At 44.2% G+C, this 22,437-nt stretch overlaps 1 protein-coding gene across 1 annotated transcript in view; it reads right to left on the minus strand.

Moving 5' to 3' along the window:
- LOC142923346 (uncharacterized) overlaps window positions 1-22,437 on the minus strand; it is a 41,479-nt gene that overhangs the window by 13,263 nt on the left and 5,779 nt on the right. The window contains exons 4-5 of the mRNA XM_076064419.1: window positions 17,556-20,246; window positions 15,798-15,896 (exon numbers count right to left, since the gene is read on the minus strand). Of these exons, the coding sequence (XP_075920534.1) occupies window positions 18,819-20,246 (1,428 nt within the window). The 3' untranslated portion in view covers window positions 15,798-15,896; window positions 17,556-18,818. The remainder of the gene's footprint in view (window positions 1-15,797; window positions 15,897-17,555; window positions 20,247-22,437) is intronic.

A 22,437-nucleotide genomic window follows, 5' to 3' on the forward strand; every position in this document is an offset into this window, starting at 1 on the left:
TCTATGGGTCTCTATGTATCTGTCTATCTCTATGGGTCTTTATGTATCTCTATGGGTCTCTATTGGTCTGTGTGTATCTCTATGGGGCTCTATGGGTCTCTGTGTATCTCTATGGGTCTCTATGGGTCTCTGTGTATCTCTATGGGTCTCTATGGGTCTATATGTATCTGTATATCTCTATGGGTCTTTATTTATCTCTTTGGGTCTCTATGGGTCTCTGTGTATCTCTCTGGGTTTCTAGGAATCTATATGTATCTCTATGGGTCTCTATGGGTCTGTGTGTATCTCTCTCGGTCTCTATGGATCTATATGTATCTCTTTGGGTCTCTATGGGTCTCTGTGTATCTCTATGGGTCTCTATGGGTCTCTGTGTATCTCTGTGGGTCTCTATGGGTCTCTATGTATCTGTCTATCTCTATGGGTCTTTATGTATCTCTATGGGTCTTTATTGGTCTCTGTGTATCTCTATGGGGCTCTATGGGTCTCTGTGTATCTCTATGGGTCTCTATGGGTCTCTGTGTATCTCTATGGGTCTCTATGGGTCTATATGTATCTGTCTATCTCTATGGGTCTTTATTTATCTCTTTGGGTCTCTATGGGTCTCTGTGTATCTCTCTGGGTCTCTAGGAATCTATATGTATCTCTATGGGTCTCTATGGGTCTGTGTGTATCTCTCTGGGTCTCTATGGATCTATATGTATCTCTTTGGGTCTCTATGGGTCTCTGTGTATCTCTATGGGTCTCTATGGGTCTCTCTGTACCTCTATGGGTCTCTATGGGTCTCTGTGGATATCTATGGGTCTCTATTGGTCTCTGTGTATCTCTATGGGTCTCTATGGGTCTCTGTGTATCTCTGTGGGTCTATATGGGACTATATGTATCTTTACGGGTCTCTATGTATCTCTATGGGTCTTTATGGGTCTCTGTGTATCTCTATGGGTCTCTATGGGTCACTGTGTATCTCAAAGGGTCTCTATGGTTCTATATCTATCTCTAGGTGTCTCTATGGGTCTCTGTGTATCTCTATGGGTCTCTATCGGTCTATATGTATCTGTATATCTCTATGGGTCTTTATGTATCTCTTTGGGACTCTATGGGTCTCTGTGTATCTCTCTGGGTCTCTATGGATCTATATGTATCTCTATGGGTCTCTATGGGTCTCTGTGTGTCTCTGTGTATCTCTATGTATCTCGATGGGTCTCTATGGATCTCTATGTATCTGTGCATCTCTATGGGTCTCTATCGGTCTATGTGCATCTCTAAATGTCTCTATTGGTCTCTGTGTATCTCTATGGGTCTCTATGGGTCTCTGTGTATCTCTATGGGTCTCTATGGGTCTCTGTGTATCTCTATGGGTCTCCATGGGTCTCTGTCTATCTCTATGGGTCTCTATGGGTTTCTGTGTATCTCTATGGATCTCTATGGGTCTATATGTATCTGTATATCTCTATGGGTCTTTATGTATCTCTTTGGGTCTCTATCGGTCTCTGTGTATCTCTCTGGGTCTCTATGGATTTATATGTATCTCTTTGGGTCTTTATGGGTCTTTATGTATCTCTTTGGGTCTATATGGGTGTCTGTGTATCTCTATGGGTCTTTATGGGTCTCTCTGTATCTCTATGGGTCTCTATGGGTCTCTGTGTATATCTATGGGTCTCTATAGGTCTATATGTATCTCTATGGGTCTCTATGGGTCTCTGTGTATCTCTGTGGGTCTCTATGGGACTATATGTAACTTTATGGGTCTCTATGTATCTCTATGGGTCTTTATGGGTCTCTGTGTATCTCTATGTGTCTCAATGGGTCTCTGTGAATCTCTATGGGTCTTTATGGGTTTTTTGTGTATCTCTATGGGTCTCTATGGGTCACTGTGTATCTCAAAGGGTCTCTATGGTTCTATATCTATCTCTAGGTGTCTCTATGGGTCTCTGGTTATCTCTATGGGTCTCTATGGGTCTCTGTGTATCTCTATGGGTCTCTATCGGTCTATATGTATCTGTATATCTCTATGGGTCTTTATGTATCTCTTTGGGACTCTATGGGTCTCTGTGTATCTCTCTGGGTCTCTATGGATCTATATGTATCTCTATGGGTCTCTATGGGTCTCTGTGTGTCTCTGTGTATCTCTATGTATCTCGATGGGTCTCTATGGATCTCTATGTATCTGTGCATCTCTATGGGTCTCTATCGGTCTATGTGCATCTCTAAATGTCTCTATTGGTCTCTGTTTATCTCTATGGGTCTCTATGGGTCTCTGTGTATCTCTATGGGTCTCTATGGGTCTCTGTGTATCTCTCTGGGTCTCTATGGATCTATATGTATCTCTTTGGGTCTTTATGGGTCTTTATGTATCTCTTTGGGTCTCTATGGGTCTCTGTGTATCTCTCTGGGTCTCTATGGATCTATATGTATCTCTTTGGGTCTTTATGGGTCTATATGTATCTCTTTGGGTCTCTATGGGTCTCTGTGTATCTCTATGGGTCTTTATGGGTCTCTCTGTATCTCTATGGGTCTCTATGGGTCTCTGTGTATATCTATGGGTCTCTATAGGTCTATATGTATCTCTATGGGTCTCTATGGGTCTCTGTGTATCTCTACGGGTCTCTTTGGTTCTCTGTGTATCTCTATGGGTCTTCATGGGTCTTTCCATCTCTATGGGAATCTATTGGTCTCCGTGTATCTCTATGGGTCTCTATGGGTCTCTGTGTATCTCTATGGGTCTCTATGGGACTATATGTATATTTATGGGTCTCTATGTATCTCTATGGGTCTTTATGGGTCTCTGTGTATTTCTATGTGTCTCAATGGGTCTCTATGAATCTCTATGGGTCTTTATGGGTTTTTGTGTATCTCTATGGGTCTCTATGGGTCGCTGTGTATCTCAAAAGGTCTCTATGGTTCTATATCTATCTCTAGGTGTCTCTATGGGTCTCTGGTTATCTCTATGGGTCTCTATGGGTCTCTGTGTATCTCTATGGGTCTCTATTGGTCTATATGTATCTGTATATCTCTATGGGTCTTTATGTATCTCTTTAGAACTCTATGGGTCTCTGTGTATCTCTCTGGGTCTCTATGGATCTATATGTATCTCTATGGGTCTCTATGGGTCTCTGTGTGTCTCTGTGTATCTCTATGTATCTCGATGGGTCTCTATGGATCTCTATGTATCTGTGCATCTCTATGGGTCTCTATCGGTCTATGTGCATCTCTATAGGTCTCTATTGGTCTCTGTGTATCTCTATGGGTCTCTATGGGTCTCTGTGTATCTCTGTGGGTCTCTATGGGTCTCTATGTATCTGTCTATTTCTATGGGTCTTTACGTATCTCTATGGGTCTCTATTGGTCTCTGTGTATCTCTATGGGGCTCTATGGGTCTCTTTGTATCTCTATGGGTCTCTATGGGCCTCTGTGTATCTCTATGGGTATCTATGGGTCTATATGTATCTGTCTATCTCTATGGGTCTTTATTTATCTCTTTGGGTCTCTATGGGTCTCTGTGTATCTCTCTGGGTCTCTAGGGATCTATATGTATCTCTATGGGTCTCTATGGGTCTGTGTGTATCTCTCTGGGTCTCTATGGATCTATATGTATCTCTTTGGGTCTCTGGGTCTCTGTGTATCTCTATGGGTCTCTATGGGTCTCTGTGTATCTCTGTGGGTCTCTATGGGTCTCTATGTATCTGTCTATCTCTATGGGTCTTTATGTATCTCTATGGGTCTCTATTGGTCTCTGTGTATCTCTATGGGGCTCTATGGGTCTCTGTGTATCTCTATGGGTCTCTATGGGTCTCTGTGTATCTCTATGGGTCTCTATGGGTCTATATGTATCTGTCTATCTCTATGGGTCTTTATTTATCTCTTTGCGTCTCTATGGGTCTCTGTGTATCTCTCTGGGTCTCGAGGGATCTATATGTATCTCTATGGGTCTCTATGGGTCTGTGTGTATCTCTCTGGGTCTCTATGGATCTATATGTATCTCTTTGGGTCTCTATGGGTCTCTGTTTATCTCTATGGGTCTCTATGGGTCTCTCTGTACCTCTATGGGTCTCTATGGGTCTCTGTGGATATCTATGGGTCTCTATAGGTCTATATGTATCTCTATGGGTCTCTATGGGTCTCTGTGTATCTCTACGGGTCTCTTTGGGTCTCTGTGTATCTCTATGGGTCTTCATGGGTCTTTGTATCTCTATGGGTCTCTATTGGTCTCCGTGTATCTCTATGGGTCTCTATGGGTCTCTGTGTATCTCTGTGGGTCTCTATGGGACTATATGTATCTTTATGGGTCTCTATGTATCTCTATGGGTCTTTATGGGTCTCTGTGTATCTCTATGTGTCTCAATGGGTCTCTGTGAATCTCTATGGGTCTTTATGGGTTTTTGTGTATCTCTATGGGTCTCTATGGGTCACTGTGTATCTCAAAGGGTCTCTATGGTTCTATATCTATCTCTAGGTGTCTCTATGGGTCTCTGGTTATCTCTATGGGTCTCTATGGGTCTCTGTGTATCTCTATGGGTCTCTATCGGTCTATATGTATCTGTATATCTCTATGGCTCTTTATGTATCTCTTTGGGACTCTATGGGTCTCTGTGTATCTCTCTGGGTCTCTATGCATCTATATGTATCTCTATGGGTCTCTATGGGTCTCTGTGTGTCTCTGTGTATCTCTATGTATCTCGATGGGTCTCTATGGATCTCTATGTATCTGTGCATCTCTATGGGTCTCTATCGGTCTATGTGCATCTCTATAGGTCTCTATTGGTCTCTGTGTATCTCTATGGGTCTCTATGGGTCTCTGTGTATCTTTATGGGTCTCTATGGGTCTCTGTGTATCTCTATGGGTCTCCATGGGTCTCTGTCTATCTCTATGGGTCTCTATGGGTCTCTGTGTATCTCTATGGGTCTCTATGGGACTATATGTATCTGTATATCTCTATGGGTCTTTATGTATCTCTTTGGGTCTCTATGGGTCTCTGTGTATCTCTCTGGGTCTCTATGGATCTATATGTATCTCTATGGGTCTCTATGGGTCTCTGTGTGTCTCTGTGTATCTCTATGTATCTCGATGGGTCTCTATGGATCTCTATGTATCTGTGCATCTCTATGGGTCTCTATCGGTCTATGTGCATCTCTATAGGTCTCTATTGGTCTCTGTGTATCTCTATGGGTCTCTATGGGTCTCTGTGTATCTCTGTGGGTCTCTATGGGTCTCTATGTATCTGTCTATTTCTATGGGTCTTTACGTATCTCTATGGGTCTCTATTGGTCTCTGTGTATCTCTATGGGGCTCTATGGGTCTCTTTGTATCTCTATGGGTCTCTATGGGCCTCTGTGTATCTCTATGGATATCTATGGGTCTATATGTATCTGTCTATCTCTATGGGTCTTTATTTATCTCTTTGGGTCTCTATGGGTCTCTGTGTATCTCTCTGGGTCTCTAGGGATCTATATGTATCTCTATGGGTCTCTATGGGTCTGTGTGTATCTCTCTGGGTCTCTATGGATCTATATGTATCTCTTTGGGTCTCTGGGTCTCTGTGTATCTCTATGGGTCTCTATGGGTCTCTGTGTATCTCTGTGGGTCTCTATGGGTCTCTATTTATCTGTCTATCTCTATGGGTCTTTATGTATCTCTATGGGTCTCTATTGGTCTCTGTGTATCTCTATGGGGCTCTATGGGTCTCTGTGTATCTCTATGGGTCTCTATGGGTCTCTGTGTATCTCTATGGGTCTCTATGGGTCTATATGTATCTGTCTATCTCTATGGGTCTTTATTTATCTCTTTGGGTTTCTATGGGTCTCTGTGTATCTCTCTGGGTCTCGAGGGATCTATATGTATCTCTATGGGTCTCTATGGGTCTGTGTGTATCTCTCTGGGTCTCTATGGATCTATATGTATCTCTTTGGGTCTCTATGGGTCTCTGTTTATCTCTATGGGTCTCTATGGGTCTCTCTGTACCTCTATGGGTCTCTATGGGTCTCTGTGGATATCTATGGGTCTCTATAGGTCTATATGTATCTCTATGGGTCTCTATGGGTCTCTGTGTATCTCTACGGGTCTCTTTGGGTCTCTGTGTATCTCTATGGGTCTTCATGGGTCTTTGTATCTCTATGGGTCTCTATTGGTCTCCGTGTATCTCTATGATTCTCTATGGGTCTCTGTTTATCTCTGTGGGTCTCTATGGGACTATATGTATCTTTATGGGTCTCTATGTATCTCTATGGGTCTTTATGGGTCTCTGTGTATCTCTATGTGTCTCAATGGGTCTCTGTGAATCTCTATGGGTCTTTATGGGTTTTTGTGTATCTCTATGGGTCTCTATGGGTCACTGTGTATCTCAAAGGGTCTCTATGGTTCTATATCTATCTCTAGGTGTCTCTATGGGTCTCTGGTTATCTCTATGGGTCTCTATGGGTCTCTGTGTATCTCTATGGGTCTCTATCGGTCTATATGTATCTGTATATCTCTATGGGTCTTTATTTATCTCTTTGGGACTCTATGGGTCTCTGTGTATCTCTCTGGGTCTCTATGCACTTATATGTATCTCTATGGGTCTCTATGGGTCTCTGTGTGTCTCTGTGTATCTCTATGTATCTCGATGGGTCTCTATGGATCTCTATGTATCTGTGCATCTCTATGGGTCTCTATCGGTCTATGTGCATCTCTATAGGTCTCTATTGGTCTCTGTGTATCTCTATGGGTCTCTATGGGTCTCTGTGTATCTTTATGGGTCTCTATGGGTCTCTGTGTATCTCTATGGGTCTCCATGGGTCTCTGTCTATCTCTATGGGTCTCTATGGGTCTCTGTGTATCTCTATGGGTCTCTATGGGACTATATGTATCTGTATATCTCTATGGGTCTTTATGTATCTCTTTGGGTCTCTATGGGTCTCTGTGTATCTCTCTGGGTCTCTATGGATCTATATGTATCTCTTTGGGTCGTTATGGGTCTATATGTATCTCTTTGGGTCTCTATGGGTCTCTGTGTATCTCTCTGGGTCTCTATGGATCTATATGTTTCTCTATGGGTCTCTATGGGTCTCTGTGTGTCTCTAAGTGTCTCTATAGGTCTCTGTGTATTTCTTTGGGTCTCTATGGGTCTCTATGTATCTGTCTATCTCAATGGGTTGTTATGTATCTCTATGGGTCTCTATGGGTCTCTGTGTATCACTCTGGGTCTCTATGGATCTATATCTATCTCTTTTGGTCTTTATGTGTCTATTTGTATCTCTTTGGGTCCCTATGGGTCTCTGTGTATCTCTATGTGTCTCTATGGGTCTCTGTGTATCTCTGTGGGTCGCTATGGGTCTCTGTCTATCTCTATGGGTCTCTATGGGTCTCTGTGTATCTCTGTGGGTCTCTATGTGTCTATATGTAACTTTATGGGTCTCTATGGGTCTCTATGTATCTCTATGGGTCTTTATGGGTCTCTATGTATCTATATGGGTCTTTATGGGTCTCTGTGTATCTCTATGTGTCTCAATGGGTCTTTGTGTATCTCTATGGGTCCTAATGGGTCGCTGTGTATCTCAAAGGGTCTCTATGGGTCTATATCTATCTCTAGGTGTCTCTATGGGTCTCTGTGTATCTCTATGGGTCTCTGTGTATCTCTATGGGTCTTTATGGTTCTCTGTGTATCTCAATGTACATCTTTATGGGTCTCCATGGGTCTATGTGCATCTCTATAGGTCTCTATGGGTCTCTATGGGTCTCTGTGTATCTCTATGCGTCTCCGTGTATCTCTATGGGTCTTTATGGGTCTCTGTGTATCTCTATAGGTCTCTATGGGTCTCTGTGTATCTCTATGGGTCTCTATGGGTCTCTATCGGTCTATATGTATGTCTATCTCCATGGGTCTTTATGTATCTCTATGGGTCTCTATGGGTCTATATGTATCTGTATATCTCTATGGGTATTTATGTATCTCTTTGGGTCTCTATGGGTCTCTGTGTATCTCTCTGGGTCTCTATGGATCTATATGTATCTCTTTGGGTTGTTATGGGTCTATATGTATCTCTTTGGGTCTCTATGGGTCTCTGTGTATCTCTATGGGTCTCTATGGGTCTCTCTGTACCTCAATGGGTCTCTATGGGTCTCTGTGGATATCTATGGGTCTCTATAGGTCTATATGTATCTCTATGGGTCTCTATGGGTCTCTGTGTATCTCTACGGGTCTCTTTGGGTCTCTGTGTATCTCTATGGGTCTTCATGGGTCTTTGTATCTCTATGGGTCTCTATTGGTCTCCGTGTATCTCTATGGGTCTCTATGGGTCTCTGTGTATCTCTGTGGGTCTCTATAGGAAAATATGTATCTTTATGGGTCTCTATGTATCTCTATGGGTCGTTATGGGTCTCTGTGTATCTCTATGTGTCTCAATGGGTCTCTGTGAATCTCTATGGGTCTTTATGGGTTTTTGTGTATCTCTATGGGTCTCTATGGGTCACTGTGTATCTCAAAGGGTCTCTATGGTTCTATATCTATCTCTAGGTGTCTCTATGGGTCTCTGGTTATCTCTATGGGTCTCTATGGGTCTCTGTGTATCTCTATGGGTCTCTATCGGTCTATATGTATCTGTATATCTCTATGGGTCTTTATATATCTCTTTGGGACTCTATGGGTCTCTGTGTATCTCTCTGGGTCTCTATGGATCTATATGTATCTCTATGGGTCTCTATTGGTCTCCGTGTATCTCTATGGGTCTCTATGGGTCTCTGTGTATCTCTGTGGGTCTCTATGGGACTATATGTATCTTTATGGGTCTCTATGTATCTCTATGGGTCGTTATGGGTCTCTGTGTATCTCTATGTGTCTCAATGGGTCTCTGTGAATCTCTATGGGTCTTTATGGGTTTTTGTGTATCTCTATGGGTCTCTATGGGTCACTGTGTATCTCAAAGGGTCTCTATGGTTCTATATCTATCTCTAGGTGTCTCTATGGGTCTCTGGTTATCTCTATGGGTCTCTATGGGTCTCTGTGTATCTATATGGGTCTCTATCAGTCTATATGTATCTGTATATCTCTATGGGTCTTTATGTATCTCTTTGGGACTCTATGGGTCTCTGTGTATCTCTCTGGGTCTCTATGGATCTACATGTATCTCTATGGGTCTCTATGGGTCTCTGTGTGTCTCTGTGTATCTCTATGTATCTCGATGGGTCTCTATGGATCTCTATGTATCTGTGCATCTCTATGGGTCTCTATCGGTCTATGTGCATCTCTATAGGTCTCTATTGGTCTCTGTGTATCTCTATGGGTCTCTATGGGTCTCTGTGTATCTCTATGGGTCTCTATGGGTCTCTGTGTATCTCTATGGGTCTCCATGGGTCTCTGTCTATCTCTATGGGTCTCTATGGGTCTCTGTGTATCTCTATGGGTCTCTATGGGTCTATATGTATCTGTATATCTTTATGGGTCTTTATGTATCTCTTTGGATCTCTATGGGTCTCTGTGTATCTCTCTGGGTCTCTATGGATCTATATGTTTCTCTATGGGTCTCTATGGGTCTCTGTGTGTCTCTAAGGGTCTCTATAGGTCTCTGTGTATCTCTGTGGGTCGCTATGGGTCTCTGTGTATCTCTATGGGTCTCTATGGGTCTCTGTGTATCTCTGTGGGTCTCTATGGGTCTATATGTAACTTTATGGGTCTCTATGGGTCTCTATGTATCTCTATGGGTCTTTATAGGTCTCTATGTATCTATATGGGTCTTTATGGGTCTCTGTGTATCTCTATGTGTCTCAATGGGTCTTTGTGTATCTCTATGGGTCCTAATGGGTCGCTGTGTATCTCAAAGGGTCTCTATGGGTCTATATATATCTCTAGGTGTCTCTATGGGTCTCTGTGTATCTCTATGGGTCTCTATGGGTCTCTGTGTATCTCTATGGGTCTTTATGGTTCTCTGTGTATCTCAATGTACATCTTTATGGGTCTCTATGGGTCTATGTGCATCTCTATAGGTCTCTATGGGTCTCTATGGGTCTCTATGTATCTCTATGCGTCTCCGTGTATCTCTATGGGTCTTTATGGGTCTCTGTGTATCTCTATGGGTCTCTATGGTTGTCTATGTATCTGTCTTTCTCTATGGGTTTGTATGTATCTCTATGGGTCTCTATTGGTCTCTGTGTATCTCTATGGGTCTCTATGGGTCTCTGTGTATCTCTATGGGTCTCTATCGGTCTATATGTATCTGTCTATCTCCATGGGTCTTTATGTATCTCTATGAGTCTCTGTGTATCTCTCTGGTTCTCTATGGATCTATATGTATCTCTATGGGTCTCTAAGGGTCTATGTGTGTCTCTATGGGTCTCTGGGGGTCTCTGTCTATCTGTATGGGTCTCTGTGGGTCTCTATGTATCTCTCTGGGTCTCTATGGATCGATATGTATCTCTATGGGTCTCTATGGGTCTCTGTGTGTCTCTATGGGTATCTATGGGTCTCTGTGTATCTCTATCGCTCTTTATGGGTCTCTGTGCATCTCTATAGGGGTCAATGGGTCTCTGTGTATCTCTGTGGGTCTCTATGGGTCTATATGTATCTTTATCGGTCTATATGGGTCTCTATGTATCTCTATGGGTCTTTATGGGTCTCTGTGTACCTCTATGTGTCTCAATGGCTCTCTGTGAATCTCTATGGATCTTTATGAGTCTCTGTGTATCTCTATGGGTCTCTTTGGGTCTCTGTGTATATCTAAGGGTCTTTATGGGTCTATATGTATCTCTATGGGTCTCTATGGGTCTCTGTGTATATCTATGGGTCTCTATGGAGTCTATGTGTATCTCTATGGGTCTTTATGGGTCTCTGTGTATCTCTATGGGTCTCTATGGGTCTCTGTGTATCTCTATGGGTCTCTATGGGTCTCTGTGTATCTCTATACGTCTCTTTGGGTCTATATTTATCTTTATGGGTCTCTATGGGTCTCGATGTATCTCTATGCATCTTAATGGGTCTCTGTGTATCTCTATGGGTATTTATGAGTCTCTGTGTATCTCTATTTGTCTCAATGGGTCTCTGTGTATCGCTATGGGTCTTTATGGGTCTCTATGGGTATCTGTGTATCTCTATGGGTCTCTATTGGTCTATTTGCATCTTTATGGGTCTCTATGGATCTCTGTGTGTCTCTATAGGTCTCTATGGATCTCTATGTATCTATGTGTATCTCTATGGGTCTCTATGGATGTCTATGTATCTGAGTGTATCTCTATTGGTCTCTATATATCTCTACGGGTCTCTATGTATCTATGTGTATCTCTATGCATCTCTATGGATGTCTATGTATCTATGTGTATCTCTATGGGTCTCTATTTATCTCGATGGGACTCTATAAATCTCTATGTATCTATGTGTTTCTATATGGGTGTCTATGTATCTCTATGGGTCTCTATGGATCTCTATGTATCTATGTGCATCTATATGGGTCTTTATGGGTCTCGATGGTTCTCTATGGGCCTCTATGGGTCTCTATGTATATCGTTGGGTCTCTATGGATCTCTATGTATCTGTGCATCTATTTTGGTCTCTATGTATCTATGTATATCTATGGGTCTCTATGGATCTCTGTGTATCTCTATAGGTGTCTATGGCTCGATGTGCATCTCTGTGGGTCTCTATGGGTCTATGTATATCTCTATGGGTCTCTATGTATCTATGTATATCTCTATGGGTCTCTATGTATCTATGTATATCTCTATGGGTCTCTATGGATCTTTATGTATCTATATGGGTTTCTGTGTATCTCTATGTGTCTCTATGTATTTGTGTATCTCTATGGGTCTCTATGGATCTCTGTGTATCTCTATGGGTCTCTATGTATCTGTGTGTCTCTATCGGTCTTCATGGGTCTCTGTGTATGCCTATGGGTCTCTGTGTATTTCTATGGGTCTATCTGGGTTTATATATCTATGTATCTACGTGCATCTTTACGGATCTCTATGGGTCTATGTGCATCTCTATAGGTCTCTATGGGTCTCTATGTATCTGTGTATCTCTATGGGTCTTTATGGGTCTCTGTGTATCTATATGGGTCTCTATGGGTCTCTATGGGTCTCTGTGTATCTCTATGGGTCTCTATGGGTCAATGTGCATCTTTATGGGTCTCTATGGGTCTATATGCATCTCTATACGTCTCTATGGGTCTCTGTGTATCTCTATGCGTCTCTGTGTATCTCTATGGGTCTCTATCGGTCTCTGTGTATCTCTATGGGTCTCTATGGGTCTATATGTATCTGTCTATCTCTATGGGTCTTTATGTATTTCTTTGGGTCTCTATGGGTCTCTGTGTATCTGGATGGGTCTCTGTGGGTCTCTATGTATCTGTCTATCTGTATGGGTATTATGTATCTCTATGGGTCTCTATGGGTCTCTGTGTATCTCTCTGGGTCTCTATGGATCTCTATGTATCTCTATGAGTCTCTATGGGTCTCTGTGTATCTCTATGGGTCTCTATGGGTCTCTGTGTATTTCCATGGGTCTCTATGAGTCTCTGTCTATTTCTATGAGTCTCTATATGTTTATATATATATCTCTCTATAGGGCTCAATGGGCCTTTATGTATATGTGTATCTCTATGGGTCTCTGTGCATCTCTATGTGTCTCAATGGGTCTCTGTGTATATCTAACGGTCTCTATGGGTCTATATGTATCTGTATGGGTCTCTATGAGTCTCTGTGCATCTCTATGGGTCTCTATGCATATCTGTGTATCTCTGTGGGTCTCTATGGGACTATATGTATCTTTATGGGTCTCTATGTATCTCTATGGGTCTTTATGGGTCTCGGTGTATCTCTATGGGTCTTTATGATTCTCTGTGCATCTCTATGTATCTCAATAGGTCTCTGTGTATCTCTATGGGTCTTTATGGGTCTCTATGGGTATCTGTGTATCTCTATGGGTCTCTATGGGTCTATGTGCATCTTTATGGGTCTCTATGGGTCTCTGTGTGTCTCTATGGGTCTCTATGGTTCTCTGTGTATCTCTATCGGTCTTTATGGGTCTCTGTGTATCTCTATAGGTCTCAATGGGTCTCTATATAGCTGTGTATCTCTATGGGTATTTTTGTATCTCTATGGATCTCTATGGGTCTTTGTGTATCTCTATGGGTCTTTTTGGGTGTATATGTATCTCTTTAGGTCTCTATGGGTCTCTTTGTATCTCTATGGGTCTCTATGGGTCTCTGTGTTTCTCCATGGGTCTCTATGTGTCTCTGTGTATCTCTATGGGTCTCTATATGTCTATTTGTATCTCTATGGATCTCTATGGTTCTCTCTGCATCTCTATGGGTCACTATACACTAAACACTACGATGCACTACACTACTATACACTACACTACTATACAGTACACTACTATACACTACACTACTAAACACTACTCTACTATACACTACACTACTAAACACTACACTACTATACACTACACTACTATACACTACACTATACACTACACTACTAAAAACTACACTATACACTACTATACACTACACTATACACTACACTACTAAACACTACACTACTATACACTACACTATACACTACTATACACTACACTATACACTACACTACTATACACTACACTACTATACACTACACACTACACTATACACTACACTATACACTACTATACTCTACACTACTAAACACTACACTACTATACACTATACACTACACTATACACTACTATACACTATACACTACTATACACTACACTATACACTACACTATACACTACACTATACACTACACTATACACTACTATACACTACACTATACACTACATTATACACTACTATACACTACACTACTATACACTACACTATACACTACACTATACACTACACTATTTACTACTATACACTACACTATACACTACTATACACTACACTACTAAACACTACACTATACACTACACTACACACTACACTATACACTACTATACACTACACTATACACTACTATACACTACACTATAAACTACACTATACACTACACTACTATACACTACACTACTATACACTACACTATACACTACACTACACTATACACTACTATACACTACACTATACACTACACTACTATACACTACACTATAAACTACACTATACACTACACTACTATACACTACACTATACACGACACTATACACTACACTACACTATACACTACACTACACTATACACTACACTATACACTACACTACGCTATACACTACACTATACACTACACTACACTATACACTACACTATACACTACACTACACTATACACTACACTATACACTACACTACACTATACACTACACACTTCTCTGCACAGCCTCCGAGCTCTTCCTGGCTTGGGGTATTCCCCGGCGTTCCCTGGCCAATACGAGCGGCATCGTCCCCCCAGCAGCTGGGTCGTGGGGCCTATAGAGATACACAGAGACCGATAGAGACCCATAGAGATGCACATATACATAGAGACCCATCGAGATACATAGAGATACACAGAGACCGATAGAGACCCATAGAGATGCACATATACATAGAGACCCATCGAGATACATAGAGATACACAGAGACCGATAGAGACCCATAGAGATGCACATATACATAGAAACCCATCGAGATACATAGAGATACACAGAGACCGATAGAGACCCATAGAGATGCACATATACATAGAGACCCATCGAGATACATAGAGATACACAGAGACCGATAGAGACCTATAGAGATGCACATATACATAGAGACCCATCGAGATACATAGAGATACACATAGACCGATAGAGACCCATAGAGATGCACATATACATAGAGACCCATCGAGATACATAGAGATACACAGAGACCGATAGAGACCCATAGAGATGCACATATACATAGAGACCCATCGAGATACATAGAGATACACAGAGACCGATAGAGACCCATAGAGATGCACATATACATAGAGACCCATCGAGATACATAGAGATACACAGAGACCGATAGAGACCCATAGAGATGCACATATACATAGAGACCCATCGAGATACATAGAGATACACAGAGACCGATAGAGACCCATAGAGATGCACATATACATAGAGACCCATCGAGATACATAGAGATACACAGAGACCGATAGAGACCCATAGAGATGCACATATACATAGAGACCCATCGAGATACATAGAGATACACAGAGACCGATAGAGACCCATAGAGATGCACATATACATAGAGACCCATCGAGATACATAGAGATACACATAGACCGATAGAGACCCATAGAGATGCACATATACATAGAGACCCATCGAGATACATAGAGATACATAGAGATACACAGAGACCTATAAAGACCCATAAAGATACACAGAGACCCATTGAGACCCATAGAGACCTATAGAGATCCACATAGACCCATAGAGATACATAGAGAAAAACAGAGACCTATAAAAACCCATAGAGATACACAGAGACTTATAGAGATCCACACAGACCCACAGAGACCCATAAAGATGCACATTGACCCATAGAGATACACAGAGAACCATAGATACCCACAGAGACCCATAGAGATACACAGAGACCCATAGAGACCCATAGAGATACACAGAGAACCATAGAGACCCATAGAGACCCATAGAGATACACAGAGACCCATAGAGACCCATAGATATACACAGATAACCATAGAGACCCATAGAGACCCATAGAGATACACAGAGACCCAAAGAGACTCATAGAGACCTATAGATATTCACATAGACCCATAGAGACCCATAGAGATACACAGAGACCCATAGAGACCCATAGAGATACAAGTTCCAGGGGCGATTCTACCGTGGGGGCGTCTTCAGCAGGAGCCCCGAACCACCTCAACTGGCTCCTCTCGACTCCGATGCTCTCCCGGGATACCCTCACCCGCACGCCCGGAAAACCCTGCGGGAGAGAAACCGAATTTTGGCCCCCTTGTTTAACCATCATGGCAGGCGAGATGGGATTGATGACCGTATGCATCTCATCGTCTCCGGCAGAGGGCGGTATAGGCCAAGGCACTGACTGGACACAGGCAATCTGAATTAAAAAAATTTTGGAACAATTGCTAAAGCCACGTAGAAGGGAAACAATAAAAATATAAAACAATGAAATTGTATTGTTTTTTTTTATTTTTATTATTCTATTGTTTCCCTTCTACGTGGTGGTGACTTTACCGAAAGAACCAAGAATAGGAATCCCTGCAGTCACGAAAGCTTTAAATCAAAATTGCTAAAGCGTCAGAGTCAAGGTCACGTTGTGGGTTCGATCCCGGCTCTGACTCCTGTAATATTTGGAGTTTGCGTGTCTCTCTCTCTCTCTCCCGATGGTCGCGTGGATTTGTCTCCGGGTCCTTCGCTTTTTCCCTCCACGTTTCGAATAAATGTCGCGTTGAGAGTATTTTGCTTCTCCTGTAATTTTCCACTTGATGATGATGCTGATGATATAAGCAACTTCGTTGAGCTATCATGCGTGACAGGCCAGGTCGCTTCTAGAATAAGGGACTGCACAACTCAGTGGGGCCTTACCTGGCAAAATAAAAACGTTAGTTTAGTGAAGTTTAGCAGTCAGTCGTAGTAGTAGTTTAATGCATATAGTGGCGCCTTATTCTGTGGCACTTTGCAGCAATTACAAAATATGGAAAGATGGCCGTGGTCGAGATGAATAGTTTGTTGGCGAGAAGAGATGACAGCAGAGAAAAACAAAAAAAGAGAGAGAGATGGGGAGAGAGAGATGGGGAGAGAGAGAGGGAGGAGAGAGAGATGGGGAGAGAGAGATGGGGAAAGAGATGGGGGAGAGAAAGATGGGGAGAGAGAGAGGGAGGAGAGAGAGATGGGGAGAGAGAGAGGGAGGAGAGAGAGAGGGAGGAGAGAGATGGGGGGAGAGATGGGGGAGAGACTGGGGAGAGAGGTGGGGAGAGAGAGATGGGGAGAGAGAGATGGGGAGAGAGAGATGGGGGAGAGACAGATGGGGAGAGAGAGATGGGGCGAGAGAGAGGGAGGAGAGAGAGATGGGGAGATAGAGAGGGAGGAGAGAGAGAGGGAAGAGAGAGATGGGGAGAGAGAGATGGGGAGAGAGACGGGGAGAGAGAAAGGGGTAGAGAGAGAGAGAGAGGTGGGGGGGGGTTACATAAATCAAAGCATTAAAAAAAACCCGAAATGATGAACGAAGCAAAGTTCCGACTACACCGAGCATCGTCTTGTTCCCTATCTGATCGCAACAACAACAAAAATTCGAGAGCGAGCGAAGGAGCGAGCGAACGAGCGAGGGATGGGTGATGAACGCCATACCGCCAGCACGGCTCACGGAGCAGAACGCGTGGGAGAATCCCACTACCCCCACCTCCCCGCCGCCGGCCACCCATCCTCAAACACCACCACCCTCCCCAAACTCCGAACAAGCTGCCCCCCAGGACCCATTCGTCATCTGCCCCCCCCCACCCTACCCCACCACACCTCCACCGCTGGACGGAGGCCGTCGCTAAACTCGCGACCGCGTTCGTGATCCCGCGAGTACAACACCCGCAGGAACCCCCAAAGACGTTCCGGTTTGACGACCACCCACCCCCAGCAAAGCTGACAGCGTGCACAACACGACTGGGCTTGGTCGAATTGACGGCGAGGTCCTGGGCCTGTCCTGCGTTGACTCGGCCATCAAAAATTAGCGAGCTGGTGCGGCGTGTAGTAAACATCGCCACCGGGGGGAGACAAAGGCGGTCAGGCGAGGTTTGCTGGGCCACCCACGCCCTCGTGTGCGGATGTAGATGCCACTGGTTCTTCATGTTCTGTAGATGTAGATGCCACTGGTTCTTCATGTTCTGTAGATGTAGATGCCACTGGTTCTTCACGTTCTGTAGATGTAGATGCCACTGGTTCTTCACGTTCTGCAGATGTAGATGCCACTGGTTCTTCACGTTCTGTAGATGTAGATGCCACTGGTTCTTCACGTTCTGTAGATGTAGATACCACCGCTTCTTCAAGTTCTGTAGATGTAGATACCACTGGTTCTGCAAGTTCTGTAGATGTAGATACCACCGCTTCTTCAAGTTCTGTAGATGTAGATGCCACTGATTCTTCACGTTCTGCAGATGTAGATGCCACTGGTTCTTCACGTTCTGTAGATGTAGATGCCACTGGTTCTTCACGTTCTGTAGATGTAGATACCACCGCTTCTTCAAGTTCTGTAGATGTAGATACCACTGGTTCTGCAAGTTAAGTAGATGTAGATACCACCGCTTCTTCAAGTTCTGTAGATGTAGATGCCACTGATTCTTCATGTTCTGCAGATGTAGATGCCACTGGTTCTTCACGTTCTGTAGATGTAGATGCCACTGTTTCTTCAAGTTCTGTAGATGTAGATGCCACTGTTTCTTCACGTTCTGCGGATGTAAATGCCACTGGTTCTTCACGTTCTGTAGATGTAGATGCCACTGTTTCTTCACGTTCTGCGGATGTAAATGTCACTGGTTCTTCACGTTCTGTAGATGTAGATGCCACTGGTTCTTCACGTTCTGTAGATGTAGATGTCACTGGTTCTTCACGTTCTGTAGATGTAGATACCATTGGTTCTTCACGTTCTACAGATGTAGATGCCACTGGTTCTTCACGTTCTGTAGATGTAGATGTCACTGGTTCTTCACGTTCTGTAGATGTAGATACCACTGGTTCTGCAAGTTATGTAGATGTAGTCGCCACTGGTTCTTGATTTTCTGCTCGCTCGCTAACAGCGTCTTGCCGGCGTCACTGGGGAATTCCTCCGTGGGGTTTTCCGCGCGCGCCGTCGAAATCAGCGCCGAGCAGATATAAAAAACCGACCTCTGCCGGCATCTCAAACGTAAACACAAAGAGAGGGGGAGAGAGAGAGGGGTAGAGAGAGAGGGGTAGAGAGAGAGGGTAGAGAGAGAGGGGTAGAGAGAGAGAGGTAGAGAGAGAGAGCGGTAGAGAGAGAGGGGGTAGAGAGAGAGGGGGTAGAGAGAGAGGGGGTAGAGAGAAAGGGAGAGAGAGAGGGGGTAGAGAGAGAGGGGTAGAGAGAGAGAGAGGTAGAGAGATAGGGGGGGTAGAGAGAGAGAGGGGTAGAGAGAGAGAGGGGATAGAGAGAGAGGGGTAGAGAGACAGGGGGGGGTAGAGAGAGAGAGAGGGGTAGAGAGAGAGAGAGGGGTAGAGAGAGAGGGGTAGAGAGAAAGGGAGAGAGAGAGGGGTAGAGAGAAAGGGAGAGAGAGAGGGGTAGAGAGAGAGGGGTAGAGAGAGAGGGGGAGAGAGAGAGAGAGGGGGGCAGAGAGAGAGAGGGGGTAGAGAGAGAGGGGGTAGAGAGAGAGGGGTAGAGAGAGAGGGGTAGAGAGATAGGGGTAGAGAGATAGGGGTAGAGAGAGAGGGGGAGAGAGAGGGGGGTAGAGAGAGGGGAGAGGGAGAGGGGTAGAGAGAGAGAGAGGGGTAGAGAGAGAGGGGGTAGAGAGAGAGGGGGTAGAGAGAGAGGGGGTAGAGAGAGAGGGGTAGAGAGAGAGGGGTAGAGAGAGAGAGAGGGGTAGAGAGATAGGGAGAGAGAGAGGGGGTAGAAAGAGAGAGGGGTAGAGAGAGAGGGGTAGAGAGAGAGAGGTAGAGAGAGAGAGAGGGAGTAGAGAGAGAGGGGTAGAGAGTGAGAGGGGGTAGAGAGAGAGGGGTAGAGAGAGAGGGGGTAGAGAGAGAGGGGGTAGAGAGAGAGGGGTAGAGAGAGAGAGGGGTAGAGAGAGAGGGGTAGAGAGAGGGGGTAGAGAGAGAGAGAGAGGTAGAGAGAGAGAGGGGGTAGAGAGAGAGGGGTAGAGAGAAAGGGGGAGAGAGAGAGGGGGTAAAGAGAGAGGGGTAGAGAGAGAGAGAGGGGTAGAGAGAGAGGGGTAGAGAGAGGGGGTAGAGAGAGAGAGAGGTAGAGAAAGAGGGGGGTAGAGAGAGAGGGGTAGAGAGAGGGGTAGAGAGAGGGGGTAGAGAGAGAGGGGTAGAGAGAGAGAGGGGTAGAGAGAGAGGGGGTAGAGAGAGAGGGGTAGAGAGAGAGGGGTAGAGAGATAGAGGGGTAGAGAGAGAGAGAGGTAGAGAGAGAGAGAGGGGTAGAGAGAGAGGGGGTAGAGAGAGAGGGGTAGAGAGAGAGGGGTAGAGAGAGAGGGGGTAGAGAGAGAGGGGTAGAGAGAGAGGGGGTAGAGAGAGAGAGGGGGTAGAGAGAGAGGGGTAGAGAGAGAGGGGTAGAGAGATAGGGGGAGAGAGAGAGGGGGAGATATTTCTCCAGCAGCTGCTACTGTTGCGTTAGCCAGCGGTGCCACGATCGAATTAGGTTCCAGAGGTTTCTGTCCGTAACTCACATTGTCCGTGAGTCCAACTTTACTCCTGTTGATTCCAAACGTTGTACGGCGTTTTCACTAAAAGCAGGGAATGGCTTTAAAAGTTGTAAACTCTCCTGTAGATGTAGACGCCACTGGTTCTTCATGTTCTGCAGAAGTAGACGCCACTGGTTCTTCAAGTTCTGAAGATGTAGATGCCACTGGTTCTTCACGTTGTTGAGATGTAGATGTCACTGGTTCTTCACGTTCTGCAGATGTAGATGCCACTGGTTCTTCATGTTCTGTAGATGTAGATGCCACTAGTTCTTCACGTTTTGTAGATGTAGATGCCACTAGTTCTTCACGTTCTATAGATGTAGATGCCACTGGTTCTTCATGTTCTGTAGATGTAGATGCCACTGGTTCCTCATGTTCTGTAGATGTAGATGCCACTGTTTCTTCACGTTCTGTAGATGTCGATACCACTGGTTCTTCATGTTCTGCAGAAGTAGACGCCACTGGTTCTTCAAGTTCTGTAGATATAGATACCACTAGTTTTGAAAGTTCTATAGATGTAGATGCCACTGGTTCTTCAAGTTCTGTAGATATAGATACCACTAGTTTTGAAAGTTCTATAGATGTAGATGCCACTGGTTCTTCAAGTTCTGCAGATGTAAATGCCACTCGTTCTTCACGTTCTGTAGATGTAGATGCCACTGATTTTTCATGTTCTGTAGATGTAGATGTCACTGGTTATTCACGTTCTGTAGATGTAGATGCCAATGGTTCTTCACGTTCTGTAGATGTAGATGCCACTGGTTCTTAAAGTTCTGCGGATGTAGATGCCACTCATTCTTCAAGTTCTGTAGATGTAGATACCACTGGTTCTGCAAGTTCTGTAGATGTAGATACCACTGGTTCTGCAAGTTATGTAGGTTAGACGCCACTGGTTCTTAATGTTCTGCAGATGTTGATGCCACTGGTACTTCAAGTTCTGTAGATGTCGATGCCACTGGTTCTTCAAGTTCTGCAGAAGTAGATGTCATTGTTTCTTCAAGTTCTGTAGATGTAGATACCGCTGGTTCCGCAAGTTATGTAGGTGTAGACGCCACTGGTTCTTGATGTTCTGCAGATGTAGATGCCACTGGTTCTTCACGTTCTGTAGATGTCGATGCCACTGGTTCTTCAAGTTCTGCAGAAGTAGATGTCATTGGTTCTTCAAGTTCTGTAGATGTAGATACCACTGGTTCTGCAAGTTAAGTAGGTGTAGACGCCACTGGTTCTTGATGTTCTGCAGATGTAGATGCCACTGGTTCTTCACGTTCTGTAGATGTCGATGCCACTGGTTCTTCAAGTTCTGCAGAAGCAGATGTCATTGGTTTTGCAAGTTCTGTAGATGTAGACGCCACTGGTTCTTGAAGTTCTGTAGATGTAGATGCCACTCGTTCTTCACGTTCTGTAGATGTAGATGCCACTGGTTTTGCAAGTTCTGTAGATGTAGACGCCACTGATTCTTGAAGTTCTGTAGATGTAGATGCCACTGGTTCTTGAAGTTCTGTAGATGTAGATGCCACTGGTTCTTCACGTTCTGCAGATGTAGATGCCACTGGTTCTTCATGTTCTGCAGAAGTAGACGCCACTGGTTCTTCATGTTCTGCAGAAGTAGACGCCACTGGTTCTTCACGTTGTTTAGATGTAGATGTCACTCGTTCTTCACGTTCTGCAGATGTAGATGCCACTGGTTCTTCACGTTGTTTAGATGTAGATGCCACTGGTTCTTCAAGTTCTGCAGATGTAGATGCCACTGGCTCTTCATGTTCTGTAGATGTAGATGCCACTGGTTCTTCACGCTCTGTAGATGTAGATGCCACTGGTTCTTCGTGTTCTGTAGATGTCGATGCCACTGGTTTTGCAAGTTCTGTAGATGTAGATGCCAATGGTTCTTCACGTTCTGTAGATGTAGATGCCACTCATTCTTCAAGTTCTGTAGCTGTAGATACCACTGGTTCTGCAAGTTCTGTAGATGTAGATACCACTGGTTCTGAAAGTTATGTAGATGTAGATGCCACTGGTTCTTCACGTTCTTTAGATGTCGATGCCACTGGTTCTTGAAGTTCTGTAGATGTAGATGCCACTGGTTCTTCACGTTCTGTAGATGTAGATGCC

Source organism: Petromyzon marinus, unplaced genomic scaffold (genome assembly GCF_048934315.1).
Source record: "Petromyzon marinus isolate PM22_M1 ecotype Great Lakes invasive population unplaced genomic scaffold, UKy_Petmar_22M1.pri1.0 PM_Scaffold_434, whole genome shotgun sequence".
Lineage (NCBI taxonomy): Eukaryota > Metazoa > Chordata > Hyperoartia > Petromyzontiformes > Petromyzontidae > Petromyzon > Petromyzon marinus.